Source organism: Rhinolophus sinicus, chromosome 1 (assembly GCF_057876585.1).
Source record: "Rhinolophus sinicus isolate RSI-liver-muscle chromosome 1, RSI-T2T, whole genome shotgun sequence".
NCBI classification, from domain to species: domain Eukaryota; kingdom Metazoa; phylum Chordata; class Mammalia; order Chiroptera; family Rhinolophidae; genus Rhinolophus; species Rhinolophus sinicus.
In genome coordinates, this window is record NC_142501.1 from 5,603,996 (window position 1) to 5,622,464 (window position 18,469).

General features: G+C 52.1%; 1 protein-coding gene across 30 annotated transcripts in view; it reads right to left on the reverse strand.

Moving 5' to 3' along the window:
- The window catches only part of SIRAL2 (SIR2 antiphage like 2), a 40,681-nt gene extending 23,758 nt beyond the window's left edge, over window positions 1–16,923 (reverse strand). For 15 of the 30 annotated variants that reach the window (XR_016020390.1, XR_016020387.1, XR_016020381.1 and 12 more), the window contains exons 1-7: window positions 16,625–16,907; window positions 7,588–7,719; window positions 7,145–7,200; window positions 6,119–6,374; window positions 4,208–4,429; window positions 1,961–2,089; window positions 352–637 (exon numbers count right to left, since the gene is read on the reverse strand). Coding sequence is in view for 15 of the 30 variants with exons in the window: in XM_074326547.2 (XP_074182648.1) it covers window positions 352–637; window positions 1,961–2,089; window positions 4,208–4,429; window positions 6,119–6,374; window positions 7,145–7,191 (940 nt within the window). In the remaining 15 variants the exon portion in view is untranslated. Of the gene's footprint in view, window positions 1–351; window positions 638–1,960; window positions 2,090–4,207; window positions 4,430–6,118; window positions 6,375–7,144; window positions 7,201–7,587; window positions 7,720–11,314; window positions 11,411–11,920; window positions 11,980–12,038; window positions 12,059–16,624 lie in introns of those variants that run through there. The other 15 variants (XR_012494184.2, XR_016020392.1, XM_074326553.2 and 12 more) reach the window with 13 other exon arrangements.
- Window positions 16,924–18,469: the final 1,546 nt, after the last annotated feature.

Sequence of the window (18,469 nt, forward strand, 5' to 3'; positions counted from 1 at the left end):
TGGTCAGCATCACTGCTGAGGAAGCGGCTGAGTTTTCTTTCTTGGTTCAGGTAACTTGAAGCGCGGCCGTCATCCGAAACAGGAGTAAGTGTGCACAACTACACACACGGCTCACTCCCAAGTCCTATTTCCAGACTGTTACTATCACACCAGCTACCCCAGTCTTCTATTTTTAAAGTCCACACAGACATTTTTAGACAATAGCTGGAAGACTGGGGACTTTAACGGTATGTAAGTAACACCTCACTTCTATGTTGTGGTCCATACGTTACATCTCAGGAGAAAAGTGGGGGGACGGGAAGAAGCATCCGGTTTTATAGACTGAAGCGGGAAGACGACATCTACGCGTACCTGGGCTCCACTGTCTGCAGAGCTGAGCGGCGAGGTCCTGCACGTACCCCGGGAAGTCGTCGAAGCGGCCCCCGTAGGACACGAGCTTGATACCGTGCAGCAGCATGTCCGCCTGCTGCTTGAAGAAGTGGTCCTCGCTCTCCTTGAGCACAAGCATGTAATGCTCCAAGTCCACCTTGTTGGGCACCGAGTAGAGGAACAGGGCCTGGAATATCTGATCACGGAGCGTCTCTCCGCAGCCCACAAACAGAAAGGACTTGGTGCGGTACAGGTTCTGGAGGGCTTCCTGTGAGAAACCAACAGGGAGGCTCGTCGAGCGCTCCAGGTCAGACCGCCAGCCCCGTGACAAACCACAAAGCGGCACATCTGCGGTTCGCATCGCCGCTGCCTGACAGGCCGATCCCGGGAGCCACCCCACGAGAGGGACAGTCGGGAAGGTAGCGCCCACGCCAGGTGCTCAGGCCCATCTAGGAAGCGCGGTGCAAAGGCCCGAGCTCAGCTGACGGCGCCTCGGCACCACGGAGCCTCTTCCTGTCCAAGCCAGGGGACTGGCCCAGGCCCCGCGCTAATGTCGTGTCAATGAACCAAAGAAGGGGGGCCCTCTGCCCACCCACTAGTCCTGTCGGTCACTCAACTCTCCTAGGATGTGTGCAATTTTAAACATTAAATAAGGACATGAAATTGTTCAGTTCAGAACAGCACATGCCACGTCCTGGAATTAACATTGGTCTCAATGGATCATATATGGGAACTTCTAGGGGGTGGGAGTGGGGGGGCTGGTGTAAGGAAAACAGGGTTTTGGGGAGACAGGGCAGCAGGGCTGAAGAGGGACCAGTGACAGTGACCCGAGGGAGAGGGCACAGACGGGGGGGGGAGGGGGCAAAGATTACATGGGGTCACTCAGGCAAGCAGGGGAGAACCAGCAATTCAGACCTATCTCAGAGGGTCAGTGTCAGATCAGGCGTTTCTCACAAGCCAGGCCGCTTCCTGGTATAGCCGCGCAGCCTCCCCGGTCATCCTCGGGCCTCCCCCCACCCCCGGCCCCTGCCCCACAAGCCCCCGGGCAGCCCTGAGCTCACCAGGGACTCGGGGAAGACACTGCTACAGAAAGGAGTTTACAGCTGCCCTCTGTCTAGGAACCCAAGAAAGCCTCACAGAGAATGAAATTTTAAAAGTAGATTTTGAAAGCTAAAGAGTATGCTAAGTAGAGAAAGGAGTTTCAGACAGGAAAGCGCCTGAGTGAACACAGAAAAGGCGAGGAGGAGGGCAGAGAGGCCAGAGAAACCACCACAGACCTTGCGGCCCTGTCAGCCATGCTGACGAAATTCAGCCGTAACCCTGAGCAAGAGCCACTGAGCGGCTGGTGGCGTGGACAGTCAGGTGGGACTGATGCTTTAACTTTAACAGGACCCTGCGACCACGTCTACTGAGTGTCTGTGCGACGTGCCAGACCCAGTGCCAGGCCCTGGACACACAGTGGAGACGGGCACAGCCCAGTGCCGGCAGCTGTGTGGCCCCCAGGGCAGGGACGCAGGGAGGCTGCTGCCAAGTGCTCGTGGCCACCACACAGTCCCAAGGGGTCCACATATGACTAGTGATATGGCCGTACCATTACTTCTGCGTCCTGAGTGACATCTTTATATCCCGATGGGTCCAACACCAGCCCACAGGGGTCTGTGTACAAGCCGTGAATATGAAGGACGCCGTATCTCATGTGGCCTCGTGCCCACTGAAGGACCTGTCGAAACCAAGCCCAGACAAGAAAGACACCTGGTGTTACGGAAAACAGACGGAAGGGAAAATGTCTAAACTGGATTCATGGTTTCCCTACCTACCTTGGAAAGACTAAGAGATTTGCCATTTACAATTATACCTTGAAAACCTGAGAGTAAGTCAGCAGTTGGCGCTAGCAACTCCTGTCAGAGCTCATGAAAAAGGACTTCTTTGAAGACAGACAGTCATTAGAAAATACCTCTAACATCTGAGGTTCCAGAAGCAACTATGAGGACCTTCACTGCAAGTTACACGTCATATTGTCATTCATTACTGCTATGTATACAGTGTTTCTAGACACAGAAAAAAATATATGGAAAAAATAATTGATCAAATAACCCTAAACTGATTTCAGTTCACGCTTCAGAACAAAGGTCCTTCGGGAGACACTCTTTGCGTCCATTCCATTTCATCCTCATGCCAGCGCTCTCTCCTCGGGGGGCAGTCCTGGCATCATCAGACAGACCAACACCAGCAGCTCTACCCACACAAAACAGGCAGATGAGCAGCTGGCACTTCTGCCACGTGCCATCTGCCGAGTTTCCAGAGACACTATTTACATCATGAACGAGCCTCACAGATGGGACCACACTGCTCGGACATGTCGCACAGGTTCTACCCAGAGACGGTGTGACTCCAGCACAGGGACCGTGCCAGCACAGCCCCAGCGCCACTCTGCGCAGGGCAGACGGCCTGTGCCCAGCGGCCCAGGGGCACATGGCCGCCCACCGTGCTTTCTTTGCCGAGCTCTGGAGAAAGGCTGTCAAAGGGAAGTTCTTGGGGCACAAGCCAAGCCCTGTCCCCATCAGATCCTGAACGAGACGTCACCTCGACAGGCTTCAGGTTGTGTGTAGAGCGGGGCTAGGACCTGCCCTCAGGACGTGAAGCAGACAAGGCAGGCAGCAGGATTAGTTAGCAGTAATAGCACAGCTTTACGCAACTCACAAGCGACACAGACACATCATACAAGAAATATGGTCAGTGAAATGAAACTGTTCAACCTTAGTCATAAGAGAAAAATGTAAAATGTCACCTGTCCTAAGGGTGAACTGTATCTTGTTTTGCTTTTTAGTAACGTCACGTGCTGGCATGACATCGGAAAGGAACACAGGCACCCTCAGAGCTACTGCGGGTTTGGTTCCAGAGGAACGGAATGAAGTGAGGACGGCAAGAAAGAGAGTTGTAACCTTTTTGCTGTGAGGGTCTTGCCTTCAATTTGTATTAGGTTGGTGCAAAAGTAATTGCGGTTTTTGCAATTGTTTTTTACCTTTTAAACTGCAATTATTTTTGCACCAACCTAATAAACGCGAGACCTGTGAAGCACCATACAGCGAGGTGTGCCTGTACCCCCAAACACCGCTAGTGGGGGTACAAACTGGGAATCCTTCTGGAAAACAATTTGGTAATTTATATCATCTGTCTTTAAAATATTCATGCCCTTGACCCTGAAACTCTTCTAGGAATTTATCCTAAAGAAATAAACAGACGTTCAGCAGTGGAAGGATTTTCACTGTTGCCTGATTTGTAATAGTGAAAACGTGCTAATAATAAGAGCAGAAGGCTAACAATTACACTTTAGACTTACAATTATATTGCCTTTTAAAAACAGCTTCATGCTAGGAAAACGCTCACAGTAAAATATTAAGGAAAACTATCAGGGTAATAACTTTACACGTACTGCAATCCCAAGTGGTTAAAAATAAAGAAATAGCCAGTATTCACAGAACAGGACTGTGGGTGATTTCGCCTTCCTCGCTATTTTATTACCCACGTTTCCTTCCATGACTACATGCAGGTGGGAAACACTTGCAGGTCAGCAGGACACAAGGACAGGAGCAGGCTGGGGTCGTGGGAAGTGCAGGGCGTCCTCCCCACCAACCCCGAAGCAGAGGCCCACCAAGGCCTGACCAGGTCCTGCGGGGTCTCAGGCTGGAGGGCCTCTCTCCCCGGCCCCTGCCACACACAGGACTGACAGCACCCTCGTGACCAAGCTCCTCCCACACCCACAGAGGGGCGGGGGAGGGGCGAGCAGGCCTGCGTTTCCTCCCTCCCCCGCACGCACATGCACAGGCCCCACGCCCACCTTAGTCTTGTCCTTCAAATCCAAGGACTCCATGGGCTTGTTCTGCTGCTGCCCAAAGAGCTCCAGCAGGTTGTCGTAGTTGGTGGTGAGGACCATGGTGCCCCTTTCCATCAGGCTGAGGATGGACTGCAGCACCAGGGGCTTCTGGATGTGCGGCTCCAGGTCGTCAAAAACCTCCATCAGGCAGTCCTGGAAGAAGTTGGGCTTGGTGTCGCCTGTGCGCTAAGGAGAGGTGGGCCGGGAGTTACCAAAACGTCCTCTGTCAAGTACTGAGCCCCGAGCCGCGTAGTATTCTGGGTGCTGGAAAGGGGGGAGGGAGTGAAGGAGGCAGGGACGGAGGGAGGCGGGGAGGAGGGAACCCCTGACCTCGCAGTTGAAGCTCTAGGAGGAACACAGATAATGGGCAGATCCGTGAGTGATACATCAACAGAGACAAATGCTTTGGGAAAATGAAAGCGGAGCAAGGGGGCAGGTACTGCTGGGGACAAAGGGTGGATGGGTCAGAGGGCACAGGGAAGGGGCCTCTCTGGGGAGGGGTGTGTGAGCAGAGAGCTGAGGGAGTGAGAGGCCAAGCAGAGGGAAGAGCAAGTGCAAGGGCACTGAGGTAACAGCACAGGTGGCCCAAGGGTGAGCGAGGGGTCTTGCTGGCAGGAGCGGGAGGGGCTGTGTCAGGTGAGATCAGAGACGTGACCCGTAACCAGATCACGTGGGGTCTTGAACACCGAGGCAAAGGCTTCAGCTTTCCCTCTGAAAGCTGCTAAGTGCTGGTTTTCCCCGAGTTGCTGGTCTAGGAAATGGGGTGTCTTAACGGCACCTACAGCAGGTGAAAGACAGTGCCACACACACTGCCGAGAGTCAAAGGGTTCGAAGGAGGTTTGGCGCCTGGAGTTGGGCACTAACTAGAACATGAGCTGGAAGCTGCCAGGTGACATGGCAGGGCAGCAGGACAGGAGCCGGGTCCCCAACACGGTCCAGCCACCTAAATCTGAGGGCTGCCTACCCAGATTTGTTACGTGAGGCTCAGAAATGTGCTCACATGGAGCCAAAGGCGCTGAGTCTCTGCAGCAGAGCAAGCTCTCGCCTCCCTGATGCCTCTGCACGTTTTCATGCTTCCTCTTTGTTAACCCCCCAACATGTTGTCCCCACCTGTCCCTCAGACGAGACTGTGCTTCTTCAATGAGTACAGGAGTAACGAGAAGAAACGTCTGGTTTCCCAGGGCTGGTACCTGTACACTGCGCCCACCTGTGCCAGGCTGGCCTGGCCGCACGCCGATGCGGGGCCAACCCCACTCGCGGTCTCTTTTCCTGTCTACTAGGTCATTTCCACCTGCAGGCAGAGAAGCTGTAACTTCTCCCACCTGAACGTGTCCTTAGGAACCACCTGTCATCTGAGGAGAGGCGGCTGGCCTGCTCGGACCCTAAACACGCCTATACGTGACCCTTCACGAGATGAATACGAAATCATAAGGCTGGCCCCCAAGGCAGCGTGATCACACCCCTGACACAACCACACCCTCGGGCTCCATTTGACAGGGGCTACTTTAGGGCCCCACTCTGTCCCTGGCATCACTGTTTAAAGGGATGACTCCTGACGGACTTCAAGATTTCTGGCTGGGCGGCCGGTTAGCTCAGTCGGTTAGAGCGCGGTCCTCTTAACAACAAGGTCGCTGGTTTGATTCCCCACATGGGCCACTGTGAGCTGCGCCCTCCACAACTAGATTGAAGCAACTACTTGACTTGGAGCTGATGGGTCCTGGAAAACCACACTTAAATAAAATTTTTAAAGTTTAGAAAAAAAGATTTCTGGCTCGCCAGGCTCGCAGACACGTAAGCATCAGCGTCATAGAGGCCCAGGCCGGCCCAGAACCAAGTCACGAGCAAAACCCGCAGGACTGGCTGAGAAAGACTTACAGGAGACATCTTCCGGATCAGGTCGTGCGCCACCACCAACAGGTCGCGGTCCTTCGTCACTTTCCTGCGGAACTCGGCCACGTCGCCCGGGTGGAGCACCTCCAGCTGCTCGGCGGCCTCCAGCACGGCCTCGATGCAGCTCCTCCAGGAGCAGAGGGCGGGGATGCCTGGGGCCACCGCCGCGCTGACGCCAGTCCCGATGACCAGCAGCAGCTCCTGCGGCTGCTTCCGGATGAGGCTTTTTAAAAACTTTCTGCTTAAAAACAAGGGAGGGACAGAGTGAAAGTCAACTTGGAAGAATAGCAACTTCACAAGAAACACAGTGCAGGCCGGGGTGACCTGGGAAGGGTCCGGTCGAGTCCAACCTGTTCTGGACACACACACGTCCCCCAACTCCCCGCTGCTGGAAGATGAGCCTCTGTGTTATTCTTGGTTGTATGATTATCTGACATATTCTCTCTTTAGTCCATAAAGGACTTGGGGACAGTGGTGTTTTATTCCTCTTGAGGCCCCCAGGGTGTTCAGCGCACATTTAAGTGACATATATTACTGAACAAAAAGCAATTTTAATTCCTATGAGACTGCCAAGAGCTTGTAAACAACCGTGATGACAAACAGATGCCTGCTTGCTGTGACAGATAAAATTCCTGGCAAAAAGCTGCTTTTCGGCCACTTATCAGCCCCGGTGCATTCCAAGGTGAGTGCCCCGTATCTTCCATCACTTTGTAACCGGCCTGCGGGCCACAGTCAGAGGATCCTTTCCTCGGAGCACGGCATTCCTCGTCTCCGACCTGACCCTCTGACCACGGGGTGCTCGGTTTGGAGGCCAGGCTATGGTCACTCCTTGGGCAGAAAAGGAACTGCCTTCTGGAACGTTTCTTAGGTTGAAGCAAAGGTGTTTACATGGCCCGAGATTCCCTCCTGACCCCATGTTCTCACTTCACCTTCGCCTCTATAGGTACTCAGTACAAGGACACTCGTGACAGGTGCCATCAACCTCATGAAGGTGCAGTTCACTTTATTTACCTTGATTTTTGTTCACTTCTATTTGGTGTCTTTTCCACTGAATCCATCTGTGAATCCTAAAGAGAAAAACTCGTCAGAAGCGACTTCTATTTCCCAGATAAGAGTTATTTTATTAGTATTTTATGAGTATTATTGAGGCTGGAATTGAAGTCAAAGGTCCTTGAGCGCTACTTAAATTGGAATACCTGAGACACGTCACCTATAAAACACCTATATCCAAACTGTCCCCTAAGCCACGTCCTAATTCTGGGTGACTTGCCAGGCCAGGCTGGCTCAGATTCAGATTCTCCGTAGCTCTGTACTGGATGGGAAATGAAGGGATACCGGCGTGCACGGGGACGGGACGGGGGGAGGGGCAGTGGCTGCACGCTGGGGCTTTCATGCTGTCCCCTTTATGACTATTCCAGGAGTGCGTCCAGTGGACGTGAACACAAAGGACTCACCACAAAGGAAGAAAGCGGCCAATGCACAACAAAGGAAAGGCAGAACCCAGGTTTTCAGGGGAGGTAGTGTGTTCTCTCCGGCACTGAGTACTGTATTTCGGGCGGCACGTGACACTTCTCCCCTTGGACGTCCTGAAATCGAGTCCAAAGAAATAATCAAAGTGAAATGTCTTTTCTTCCCTTACAGAAAACAGGAGTCGTAACCAGCTAGGTCTCTATTGCCAAATTATCGCCATGGTCTACAATTTTTTCCAGAATCATATTTCCCCCTAATTCTAGAACTATTGACTGCAAACAGGCAAATATACAGAAAAATGAAGTTTAAAAGGCCCACAATCCTACTACTTATGAGCAATAACTATTATTAACATTTACAGATTTCCTTCTAGGCATCTGACTTGAAATTTTTCAATCAGTTGTGACCATTGTTCATATCCTACTTTTTTCATGCATTAGAATAAAACCATTTCCCATATGGTATTGAAAACGACTTGTAACTCTAAGTACAATAGCTACATACGGGGAATTCTACCTTACTGACGTGCATCGTTCATTTACCGAGATCCCCAATGTAGGACGTTACCGTAACACTAGGACAGCCATTTTTGTACACCAAGTTTTTTACTATTTTGAAATTACTTATTTAGGAGAGGTTTGTGAGAGGCAGAATTGCTGAGTTAAAGAATATGAACACTGTAAAATATTTCGGCACATACCGCCAAACTGCTTTCCAGACAAGTGGTCAGCAGAATAAATAAGTGCCTGCTTTGCCATATTCTAACCAGCACTTTTCAGATGTGTAATCTTTTTTTCCCCTCAATTAGAATCAGGTCACCAAACATAATTTTCAGGGGTAAGGAAACAAGGCTTAATCAGTTTCTAAGCATCGTTAGATTTCAGCCCTAAAGGAATCTTCAGAATATCCCCTGAAAATGTTTATTCAGTTTTGTGTGGGTGCCTAGGTACATCCCCCACCCCCACCCCAGGGAAAGGGCTCAGAGCTTCCCTCAAACTCCCAAACGTGTCTGTGCCCTCCCCCCAAGTGTTAAGAAACTGCTGCTCACAGATGCCTGTCGCCTGACCAAAGACTAGCAGTGCCCAGGGGCCAACGCTTGCCCCAAACCCGTCCTCCTTCCCACTGAGGAGTCACAGCCATCAAAGGTCAAATCTTTTTGTTTTGTTTTTTGTTTTAACCTGCAAGATATTTTCTAAAGAAAGTAACAAATACTGTGGTTTTCCATTATATAAGCAACCCTGGGCCCAGCCCTGAGATTTCAATGACTAACCTAACTATGCACCAATCTTCACTTTTAACAACCATAAAATAAGAATTCTTGCGAACTGACCAAGTTTTGAAAACTGGAGACTATTACAGATGCTCTGGGAGTTCAAATGGCTGCGTCATACAGCTCAGGCTCTGACCTGTCCATGAGCACCCCCACCCCACCCACACTTCCCTTCTTAACCCCTCAGGAACTCGAAGAGTCATTCCTATTTCATTCTATTTGAACAGTTATCTTTTGAAAATTAAATGTATTGGGGTAACATTGGTTAGTAACACTATATATATACAAATTTCAGGTGTACAACTTCATAATATGCCATCTGTATTGTGTGCTTGATTTGAAAAGTTAATGTGAGATGCTTTTCAGTGGACTAACCCAATTGCCCCCACCCCTACCCCGCAAAATAATTCACATCACTTTGAAATAGTTGCTCCTTCCCACCTACAGAAAGGAGTCTTTTATCTCAGCCTTCTCTACACAAAAGCATTTTAGAACCAAAGACTTAAGAGATGTCCCAAATTGTTTCCATGGTAAAGAACTTTAAAAATTCATTTCTAGTTCTTTCAATTACTGTTCAGCTGCTTTTGATTCTCCAATATGCATGGTTATTGTTACAAATTGAAAACCCAATTATTCCCTTTACACATTTGCAAAAAAGTATGAGCAGTGTAAACTTTTATGGGCTGGACGTAATGGTAATTGAGCTCAAAGTTCTCCAAGAGAACAGGCTGTCTCTCTAAGCACCGCACATGTAACGGCTGAGAGCCTGCACTGTGGTGTGACGAGCTCAGACCTCCTTCGGGCCACAGCTTGACGCAGATCTGGAGCAGGCTCCTCAGCATTTCACAAGGAATCACATGGGCTCCAGCCTCCACAGGCAAACGTGCCGCTGCACTGTAACCCTGCCGTGTTCCTTTAAGGCTCCAAGCAGCCAACATGGGAAGCACCCAATTACATGAACACTCAACACAGTAAGTCTGGAACCACGAGCTGCACAGCTGCCCATGTTTGGGCATTTACAGCACATTACAACACTACATGTTTAAAGATACAGCCTCATTCCCTGTTCCTTCAGCAGCACACCCAGCAGAGCCCAATCCCACACGAACCTAGAAAAGTACCCAAATCTCTCCTTATTCCAGCGCTGGGCTCCCATCCCCAACTCCATTCTTCTAAGCCAATCAGATTCCAGACAACAGTAAGAAAAACCTTCAGAGACCTTTTAGAAGCTGCATCTTTTGGTTTCCTTGGTGATCATATCGTCACCATAGTTTGCAGGCCCAAAGCCAAGTCATTGTAACAACCCTTTTTTTTTTCAAGGACCTATCAGCATTTTCTGAAAGCAAAATCAGGCCCCAACACAGAGTTGTACAAGCAGTTCCTGTCCTTGTTTATCTAAAGCCATGAATAAAAGTCTTAAGAGAATGTTTTCTGCTTACAATTTCAGGTCGTGAGTATTTAACGGTCTAGCTTCTGAGTGGCCAGAATCCTTTGAATCCCAAGCATCCAGCACTAAATTAAATGCTCATCAAACAGCCCCTTGCAAGAGAATCAACTACAAACACCGAACCTGTCATTCACAGCTGGCAAAACCAAGCCCCCCTGACTCCCTCACCCCACTGGCCTGGCCTGTGAAGGGCCTCCCCCCAGCATCACGCCTCCTGGTAACCACACCCCATACAGTCCCCTCACCCACTGGCGGTAGGCTTGGTCATGTGACTTCTTTGGCCAATGAGATACCAAGAAGCAAGCGAGAGTTTGGTAAGTGCGTGGACACTGGAGCCGGCCCTCTTAGAACTCTGCCTTGTAAAGCCCGGTCTAGCCTCCTGGGAGGGTGACAGCCACAGTGGAGAGCCGAGGCCCACGAGCAGCGTCCCCACGTGACAGGCTCCCTGGGACTGACTATGTAGGGCCAGCCAAGCCGCCAGCTGACCAGGGCTGCATGAGCGGCCCCAGCGAGGCTGGCAAGCCCTGCTGCACCAGAGGCTGAGCTACAGAAGTGGGCTCGGCCATCAGAAGCCCTCCTGAGCACACTGCTCTACACAGCCATGAAGGTCAGAGGGCCGGGAAAGACGACAACCATGTCACGAGGGAAAAAATGGGTCAATGAGTGAAAGAGTTCAACACGTTTTGAGGGGGAGGGAGAAAATGTCAAGAACAGTAATTATTAAATTAACGTAACAAAAAAGCCTAAAACCACTTTCTACTACAAGCTACACTTTCGGTACAACCACAAACCATGAACCAGAAGCTGCAAGTCTGTGGGGTCCTCAGAGACATCCTTAGAAAACCTCCTGATTTCTTTCTCTAAACCATCACCGGGGTTTCGCACATGAAAGAGCAGGGAGATGGGCGGGCACCCCCATGAACAAGGCATGCAGGACACACGCTCAGAGGACACCCCTCGGACGCAGCGGAGCGGCAGTGTCACAGATACTCACCAAAGCTCCACAGGCTGGCTTTTAACTCCCCTTTCGGTGAGCCACAGAGTGACGAGGTAAGACGCCCACAGAATGTGTGGAAAAAGCCACAGGTCCCTGTGAGGACGAAGGACGCTTCGTGTAAAGGCGGGCGACCCGGCAGGCTGTTACTACCAGTGGTACCAGTGCCACTGTGCTTCTGTTACCCAGGCAACCCACACTAAGAACTGGTGTATAAATGTGTTGCTCAGGAGACAGGAGACATGTGCTACTCATGTCACCAGTGTGGTGACAAAAACGTCCCCAAAGGAGGCCCACACCCATCAAGGGTCTTCCGACCGCACCAGGCCGGCCTGGAAGCCTGGGAGCCAGGGTGGGAACCTGCCAGCAGCACCGCCCCTCAGCACCTGGGGGAGGAGCTGGAGGCCATTAAAGCCCACTGACAGACACACGCAGGGTGCTGACACCATCCCCTCCGTCACTGATGCCCACAAACTGCCCTTTTCACAGCAGTGCCCGTTCCCCAGGAAGACTCGGGAGGGGGCCACGGAAACAGTAATCGTTGGGCAGTAAAAGTAACTTTTCAAGTACATCTGACAATCATCCTTCTGACTACAAATGAATCACCTGTGATCCGGCTGCTCTATTTCCAGCGAGTTTGATTGGCATGACTAGGTTCACCTGAGCTGGAAACAAGACACAAATGGACAAAAAGTAAGCTTCTGGAACTGCAAGAGAGGCTTACCTGAAACCACAACAACTCCATCCAAAGCAGCATGGGGGCTACCGTGGAGAAAACACAGGAAACACCACCACTTCTCCAGCCATGAGGTCTCTCTGAACCTCAGTTTCCAAATCTGTCAAATGGGAATTCCACCACCCACGTCGCTGGATTACTGGGAAGACTTGAGTGAACAGAATATCTGAAGGTACTTCATCAACTGTAAAAGTTTTCCTAGTACTATAAACCACCCCAGCAGCCGGCTTCTCTCCCCCAGCAAGAGGCTTCCCATTTGACACTGTTTTCCAGGTCGGCCACCAAGACCGCCAATTAATTTAACCACAGGTCTCGTAAAACTTAATCCCACTCATCACCAGAGAGTGATCCCTGCAATGAATTGTTTGCTTCCATTCACAGAAAACACAAAACCTTCATTTGAACACGTTACTTAACGGATCACTTTTACTCAATCCAAATGAATTATGATGGGAAAAATGCTTATTTTGTAATGATCGAAATGTGTTCGTTTGCTTCTTAAAACTAGTGCCTCCAAACAGAGCTGCGTGGGCATAAATGCTCAAAGCAAGAAAATAACAAAACCCACCATGAATAAAAAATGTAAAAGGTTATGGTTTAGTTAAAAAACATTAATTACTGACCCTTTTTGTGCCCTTATCAGATTCAAGAGACAGTCAGAGCACTTTACATGCATGATCCCATTTAATCCTCTCAATAAGCCTGTGAAGTGGCTACTATTGTTATTATTACCGCTCACCTGGCCGAGGCTGACATTAAACCCTTTTATGAGCCCAACCGCCATGGTAAATACAGTCTTTCACATTTTCTCCTAACATTAGTGCAGCTCAGAATGGCAAACAAATATACTTGACGTTTTACTAGGAGCCCTGCCAACAGCTAACGCGTTAACTGCTTTACAGTTTGTCCACCAGCTGTGACAACGTTGCATAAGTCATATAGATGTGTTATTTAACAATAAGCCAATGATGGTACAACACACCAAAGGCATATTGAACCCCCAGCATTTATCCACCCCAAGGGCAATAAGAGATGTTCTGGAAAGTAAACCTCCAAGTAAACTTAAACTTGTAGAATTTTAGGAGCTGCAGAGATCTTACAGGTTATGGTGACACCAAACACCCTAATTTTACAGAAGTGAAAATCGGGACTCTGGGAGGCAGTGACTTGGTCGAGGCCCCCCAAGGAGTTAGGGGGTTCCCGTCTCCTGCTCCTGGACACTACCTGGTCCTCTGTGACTGCGAAACTTCATCTAAGGCACTCATTTCTACCTCTTTTACCACCAAATCTTTAACCACCGTTCTGGTAAAACTTAATCTGTACAAATAACAAGCCACACAGTTTGGCTGCTCTGCAGCCTCACCTACCTTCTCACAACATTTATTTTCCAAAAACCCTAAGAGAATAGCCACTATTAGGAAGACAAAGAGGCAGCGGGAAGAAGCCTGGGGCAAAACAACCAGCTCAGGACAGTTTTCCGTTTGATCTCCGCAGATTTATCACACAGGGAACAAAGCCACCACTCAAGGACTTCATGCTCCTGTCCTGGAGACACCTCAGGCTCCTTGGGGGAAGGAAGTAGGATGATCTAGTGGACAGAGTTCAGCTGTAGCAGCTAAACAACTGGGTACTGGCTGTACTACTTCATATGGGGACAAGTTACCCTCTCTGAGCCTCTGTTTCCTTTCCCTGTTGAAAAGGAACCATATCTTACACCTCACAGGGTTGCTGCAAACGTTGAAACGGATGACAATCAAAAGAACAAAGTCTAGGGCGGCCGGATGGCTCAGGTGGTTAGAGCGCGACCTCTGAACAGGGTTGCCGGTTCGATTCCCACATGGGCCAGTGAGCTGCGCCCCCTGCAACTAGACTGAAGACAACGAGCTGCCGCTGAGCTTCCAGAGGGGCGGCCGGATGGCTCAGTGGGTTAGAGCATGAGCTAAGAACCACAAGGTTGCCAGTTCAATTCCTGCATGGGATGGTGGGCTGCGCCCCCCTCCCCCCCCCCGCAACTAAAGATTGAACACAGTGACTGGACTTGGAGCTGAGCTGCACCCTCCACAACTAGATTGAAGGACAATGACTCAAAAAAAAAAAGAACAAAGCCTACAATGGCGTGCTTCCCACTAAACCCCTTGTACGTGATTAAATAATTCCAAAATTCAATTCCTCAGTCACACTAGTCACATTTTCAATGCTCGATGGCCATGTGTGGAGTGTGTACCGGAGAGCACAATACAATACAGGACATTTCATCATCACCGGAAGCTCTGCTGTCAGGGCTATCGTGGAGTCTCCCTCTCCCTCACCCATGTCCAGACCTCAGCAAAAGTCCTGTTGAGTTTTCCTCCACGTCGCTCTCTAATGCACATGCTTTCCGCTGCCTTAGACTTCTCACAAGTTGTCTGATTGCCGAGAGCCACTCTGCTTCCAGTTTCAGCCCTCCTATAACCCCACGCTGTCTCCAGAGTGACATTTTGGCCAGACATATCTGAACCTGTCTCTCCCTCAAAGGCTTTCCATTATCTGGGGACCCCCACGCCCAGCTTCCAAAGCTCCCAAGATCGTGCTCCACTTCTGAGCCTCAGCCTCCCTCCATCCTGCCCCACTGCTGGATGTTGACATACAGACATACAGTCATCCTGATGAAGTCGCAGGGGACCACCTGGCTATGGGCGAAAGGACAAAGCCGCACCTATAGGGACTAAAAGGTTCCTAATGTCAGTCCCCAGGCAGAAAACGGTAGGTTTGACCGGAAAGGGCTGCAGCACGTCTTTTGGGTCTAGACTTGAAGAAGCTTAGCCACGCTTAAGGAAGTCAAGCCTCCACTGCCACCACTTTGGTCCAGGTCACTGCCATCTCCCACGTGGTCTTGCTTCCTCCAATAATTCTCTGCTCCACAGTCAGTGATTGTTCGAAAACACAGAAACGACTTCACTCCCCTCCGTAAACCCTTCCATGGTCCCCCATAAGTGCCAAATCCTCTACAGGGCTTCAGACGTTCTTCCTGCTGTGGTCCTGACCCCCCTCGCCCTCGCCACCCCTTTCCCGCCGCTCCCCATCTCAAACCCTGCACTCTGCCAAACTTCCCGGTTTCTGCCATTCTGGCCTCCCCACTGACCAGCTCCTCTCTCCCTGCAGCTGAGCTGGATGTCACTAACTCAGGGCAACTGTGGGCAGAAGCAGCAATTCAAGAAAGGAACAAGGACCTGGTGGGCCTCAGGCACGAAGCTGGGTTCTCCCCACTTACAAGTTCCTCTGACACCACCCTGAGAATCTTCCCCATTACGGAGCCAGCAGGGCTCCAACCATCCCCAGGGTGAGTCTATGCTCTAGTCACGCTTGCTGGTTTCCACAGTCTGTGTGCTGTGAGGCCGCCTCTGCCTTTTCACATCTGTCCTCTTCGCCTGGAATGACCCTGGCAAACTTCTCTTCAACCTCAACCTTCAAGAATCAGCTCACCTGTTACCTGGCACCTTTCCTCCCCTCCAAGAAGCCCTCCTGACTTAACACCCCTTCCTGAGAATCAGACCCCCACCGGAGTTCAAGGTCACTACACTTATCACCTTATAAAAACGACCGACTTGCTTACCTGCCCCCCTCTAAAGAGGCAGGAGAGTAGGAACTGAGTCGTCTCTAGCTCCAGTGCCAATTCCTGCAAACTTTCAGGCATTCAAATCAACAGGAGCTCCACGAGTGAAAAAATTAAGGCGAGGAGACAACCTCAAAGCATTCTGATTTGCCCTGAGTCCCTCACTTACTTAGCTTTACCTCCCTCCACATCAGATATGCTCTCTAGACTCTTTTGTGGGCCGTATGAGCATTAAAAGTTAAACACTGTCCCTGCTTTGGCCTCAATGCAACAGTAAACACAAATGCAAATGGGGCGGCCCTGAGATCACACCCCCTGCTTGGTTACAAAGGATCGTCAGGTGACCCTATTATAGGCCTGTCTTTCTTTTATATTATCAAGAATTCAAACCCCGGCAATACTTTCACAGACACCTCGCGGGTTCACGCACCTCAGGGGTTAGAAACCAGGCGTGAGACCAGCGTGGAGAGGGAGCCAAACGGGGACCGACCCTGCGCGCAGGTGGCAGAGAGGGGCGGGGGCGGGGGGAGCCCCGAATGGGGTGGGGACGGCGGCCCGGGGATCGGGGACGCCAAGGAGAGATGGCAGCGGGGCCGCCGCGGCCAAGGGGATACTGAGGGGGCTGGGAAGGCATCTTGAGGGGGTTCTGGGACCAAGGGCCCTGAAGTGGTGGTGGTCCTCTGGGAAGCTCCGAGGGGCGGGGTTAGAGTCCTGAAAGCGGCAGGGGCCAGCGGTGGCCGTGAACCCCGACAGGGCCAGGGGGCCGGGGCGAACCCCGAAGGGATCCCGGGGACTGGGGCTCCCAAGGGAAGCGTGAGGGGGGTCTTGGTAACCGAGGCCTGTCGGGGTCCTTGCGGTGGCCGGGGATCCCGAGAGTGTCAGGAACCACGGGTCCTGAAGTGGCCGGGCGGACCCGAAGGGTCTCGGGGTCCCGAGGGGCTCGAAACCCGGGACCCCCGGGCCGCTTGGACTCGCCTCTCACCTGCGGCGCCGCGGAGATGATGGTCGGAGCTCGCGCTCCCGGAGCCTCCTCCCGCTCGGCCGTCCACCACGTCTCCGAGGGCTCCCGGCGGCCGCGCCGCTCGCGCTGGGCGGGGCCGGGCGGGGGGCGGTCTGCGGGGAGGGGGCTGCGCGCGCAACCCGGCGGGAGCCGGAGCGGACGCCACGCCGCCCTCAGCCGCGACTCCCACGGTAGCGGGCCGCGGCGCCGCCGCAATGCGTTCCCCCGCGCGCCCGCGCTAGGCGCGCGAAGGTTCCGCCCCGACACCAACGGCTCCGCGGAAGCCGTTGGGAGGAGGGCGGAGCTGGGACTCGAGACCAGCCCCGAGGCTCCGGCCCCGCCCTCCCGGAAGGCCCCGCCTACTCGGAATCTCCCGCGCGGTTGGGGTGGGGTGAGCGAAGGCTGCACGCGCGTCTGAACCTGCGTCTGCGCTCCACCTGCTCCACTCTCGCCGCGCGTCTTTGGGTTGCTCATCTGCAAAGTGGGGGCGCGCGCACTTTGCAGGACTTGGCGAGCGTGCAATCGGAAGCGCCCCTCTGCAGCACCGCTGCGCCACACTCACACACAGCTTCACTCCAACCCCAGCTGTGCCCAGACCCAGGCTGGTCTCAGGTCCCCAAACACGCCCAGCTTGCCAAAGACCCCTACCAACTAATGTTGCCAGTCCCCTGCCCCAGCCCCCGAGTTCTTTTCTTTCAGAGTTCGTTTTACTCTCTGAATGACATACTCTTGTTATTTTCTGTCTCTCTTCCCGTAAGGGTCCGTGAAGTCCACTCCTGAATCCCCAAAAGCTAGAACAGGGCTGGGAACACGACTGGTGCCCAAGTATCTGTGAACGTGTGACTGTCCTCCGTGCGCTTCCCTCATCAAGAAATACTCTTCCTCCGAGGCCCATAACGGGGGATCGGCTTGGGTTCGGATCCGTGAGACCCTGTGACCTCCCGCCCATCTGTGCCCAGGTTCCACAGCTGTAAAACGTGCCCGCCTCCTGGAGAGGACTAAATGAGATCGTGCGTACCAGATGAGCGTGGCACAGGGGCACGCAGCTGGGTTAGGGTTCCCTTTTGATCTTATTGTTCTGGTGGACTCCTCCCCTTCTCTGCCACTGGAAGTCTTTCCCTTTCCTGAACAAGATCCAATTGGATCAAAAGCCACTTCCTCTGCCCATCCTTTCTGGATCTGCCCTCAGGCCCTGCCCACGCCCGACAGAATTGAGGATTATTTCCTCTATCCTTAGCACGTTTTTATTTCTGCCTGGTTTATAAAATGGCTGTTAATGCCCCCCAACCCACAAGGAAGCTTCCCAGTTGTGAGGAAGCTGAGTTTGTGCGTTTCAGCAGCCTGTGAACTGCGGGGGGAAGGGGAGTGGGGGATGAACTGGAGCCCAGAACATTATGGTGGCCAGGGACTTGGGAGTGAACAAGGGAAAGAGGGTTTCCCATGTGGTGCGAGGCTCTTGCCTGAGCTCTTCGCCTGTGTTCCTTCCTTCCTTCAGTCCTCCGAACACCCCTATGAGGGAGGGCCATTACTATTCCAACTTGACAGGAGGAAGCGGAAGCCATGCAAGTTACCCAGGCAGCCCCATGCCCAGCCCACACATTTAACCACCACTGCATACGGGATTGAAATGCAATGCAAGTCCGTTCATGAGCACCTTATTCCTGTGCTGAGTGATGGGCACCCAGACCTGAGGACACAGGGCCCTGCCCTCAAGGAGCTCCCAGGCCCCAGCACGGACCTCCATAAACGGAATCCTAGGGGGAGGTGCTGTCAGAGGCCAGGTCCCTGGACAGGGCGTCCGGGAGGATGGGGTAGTGATCAGCTTAG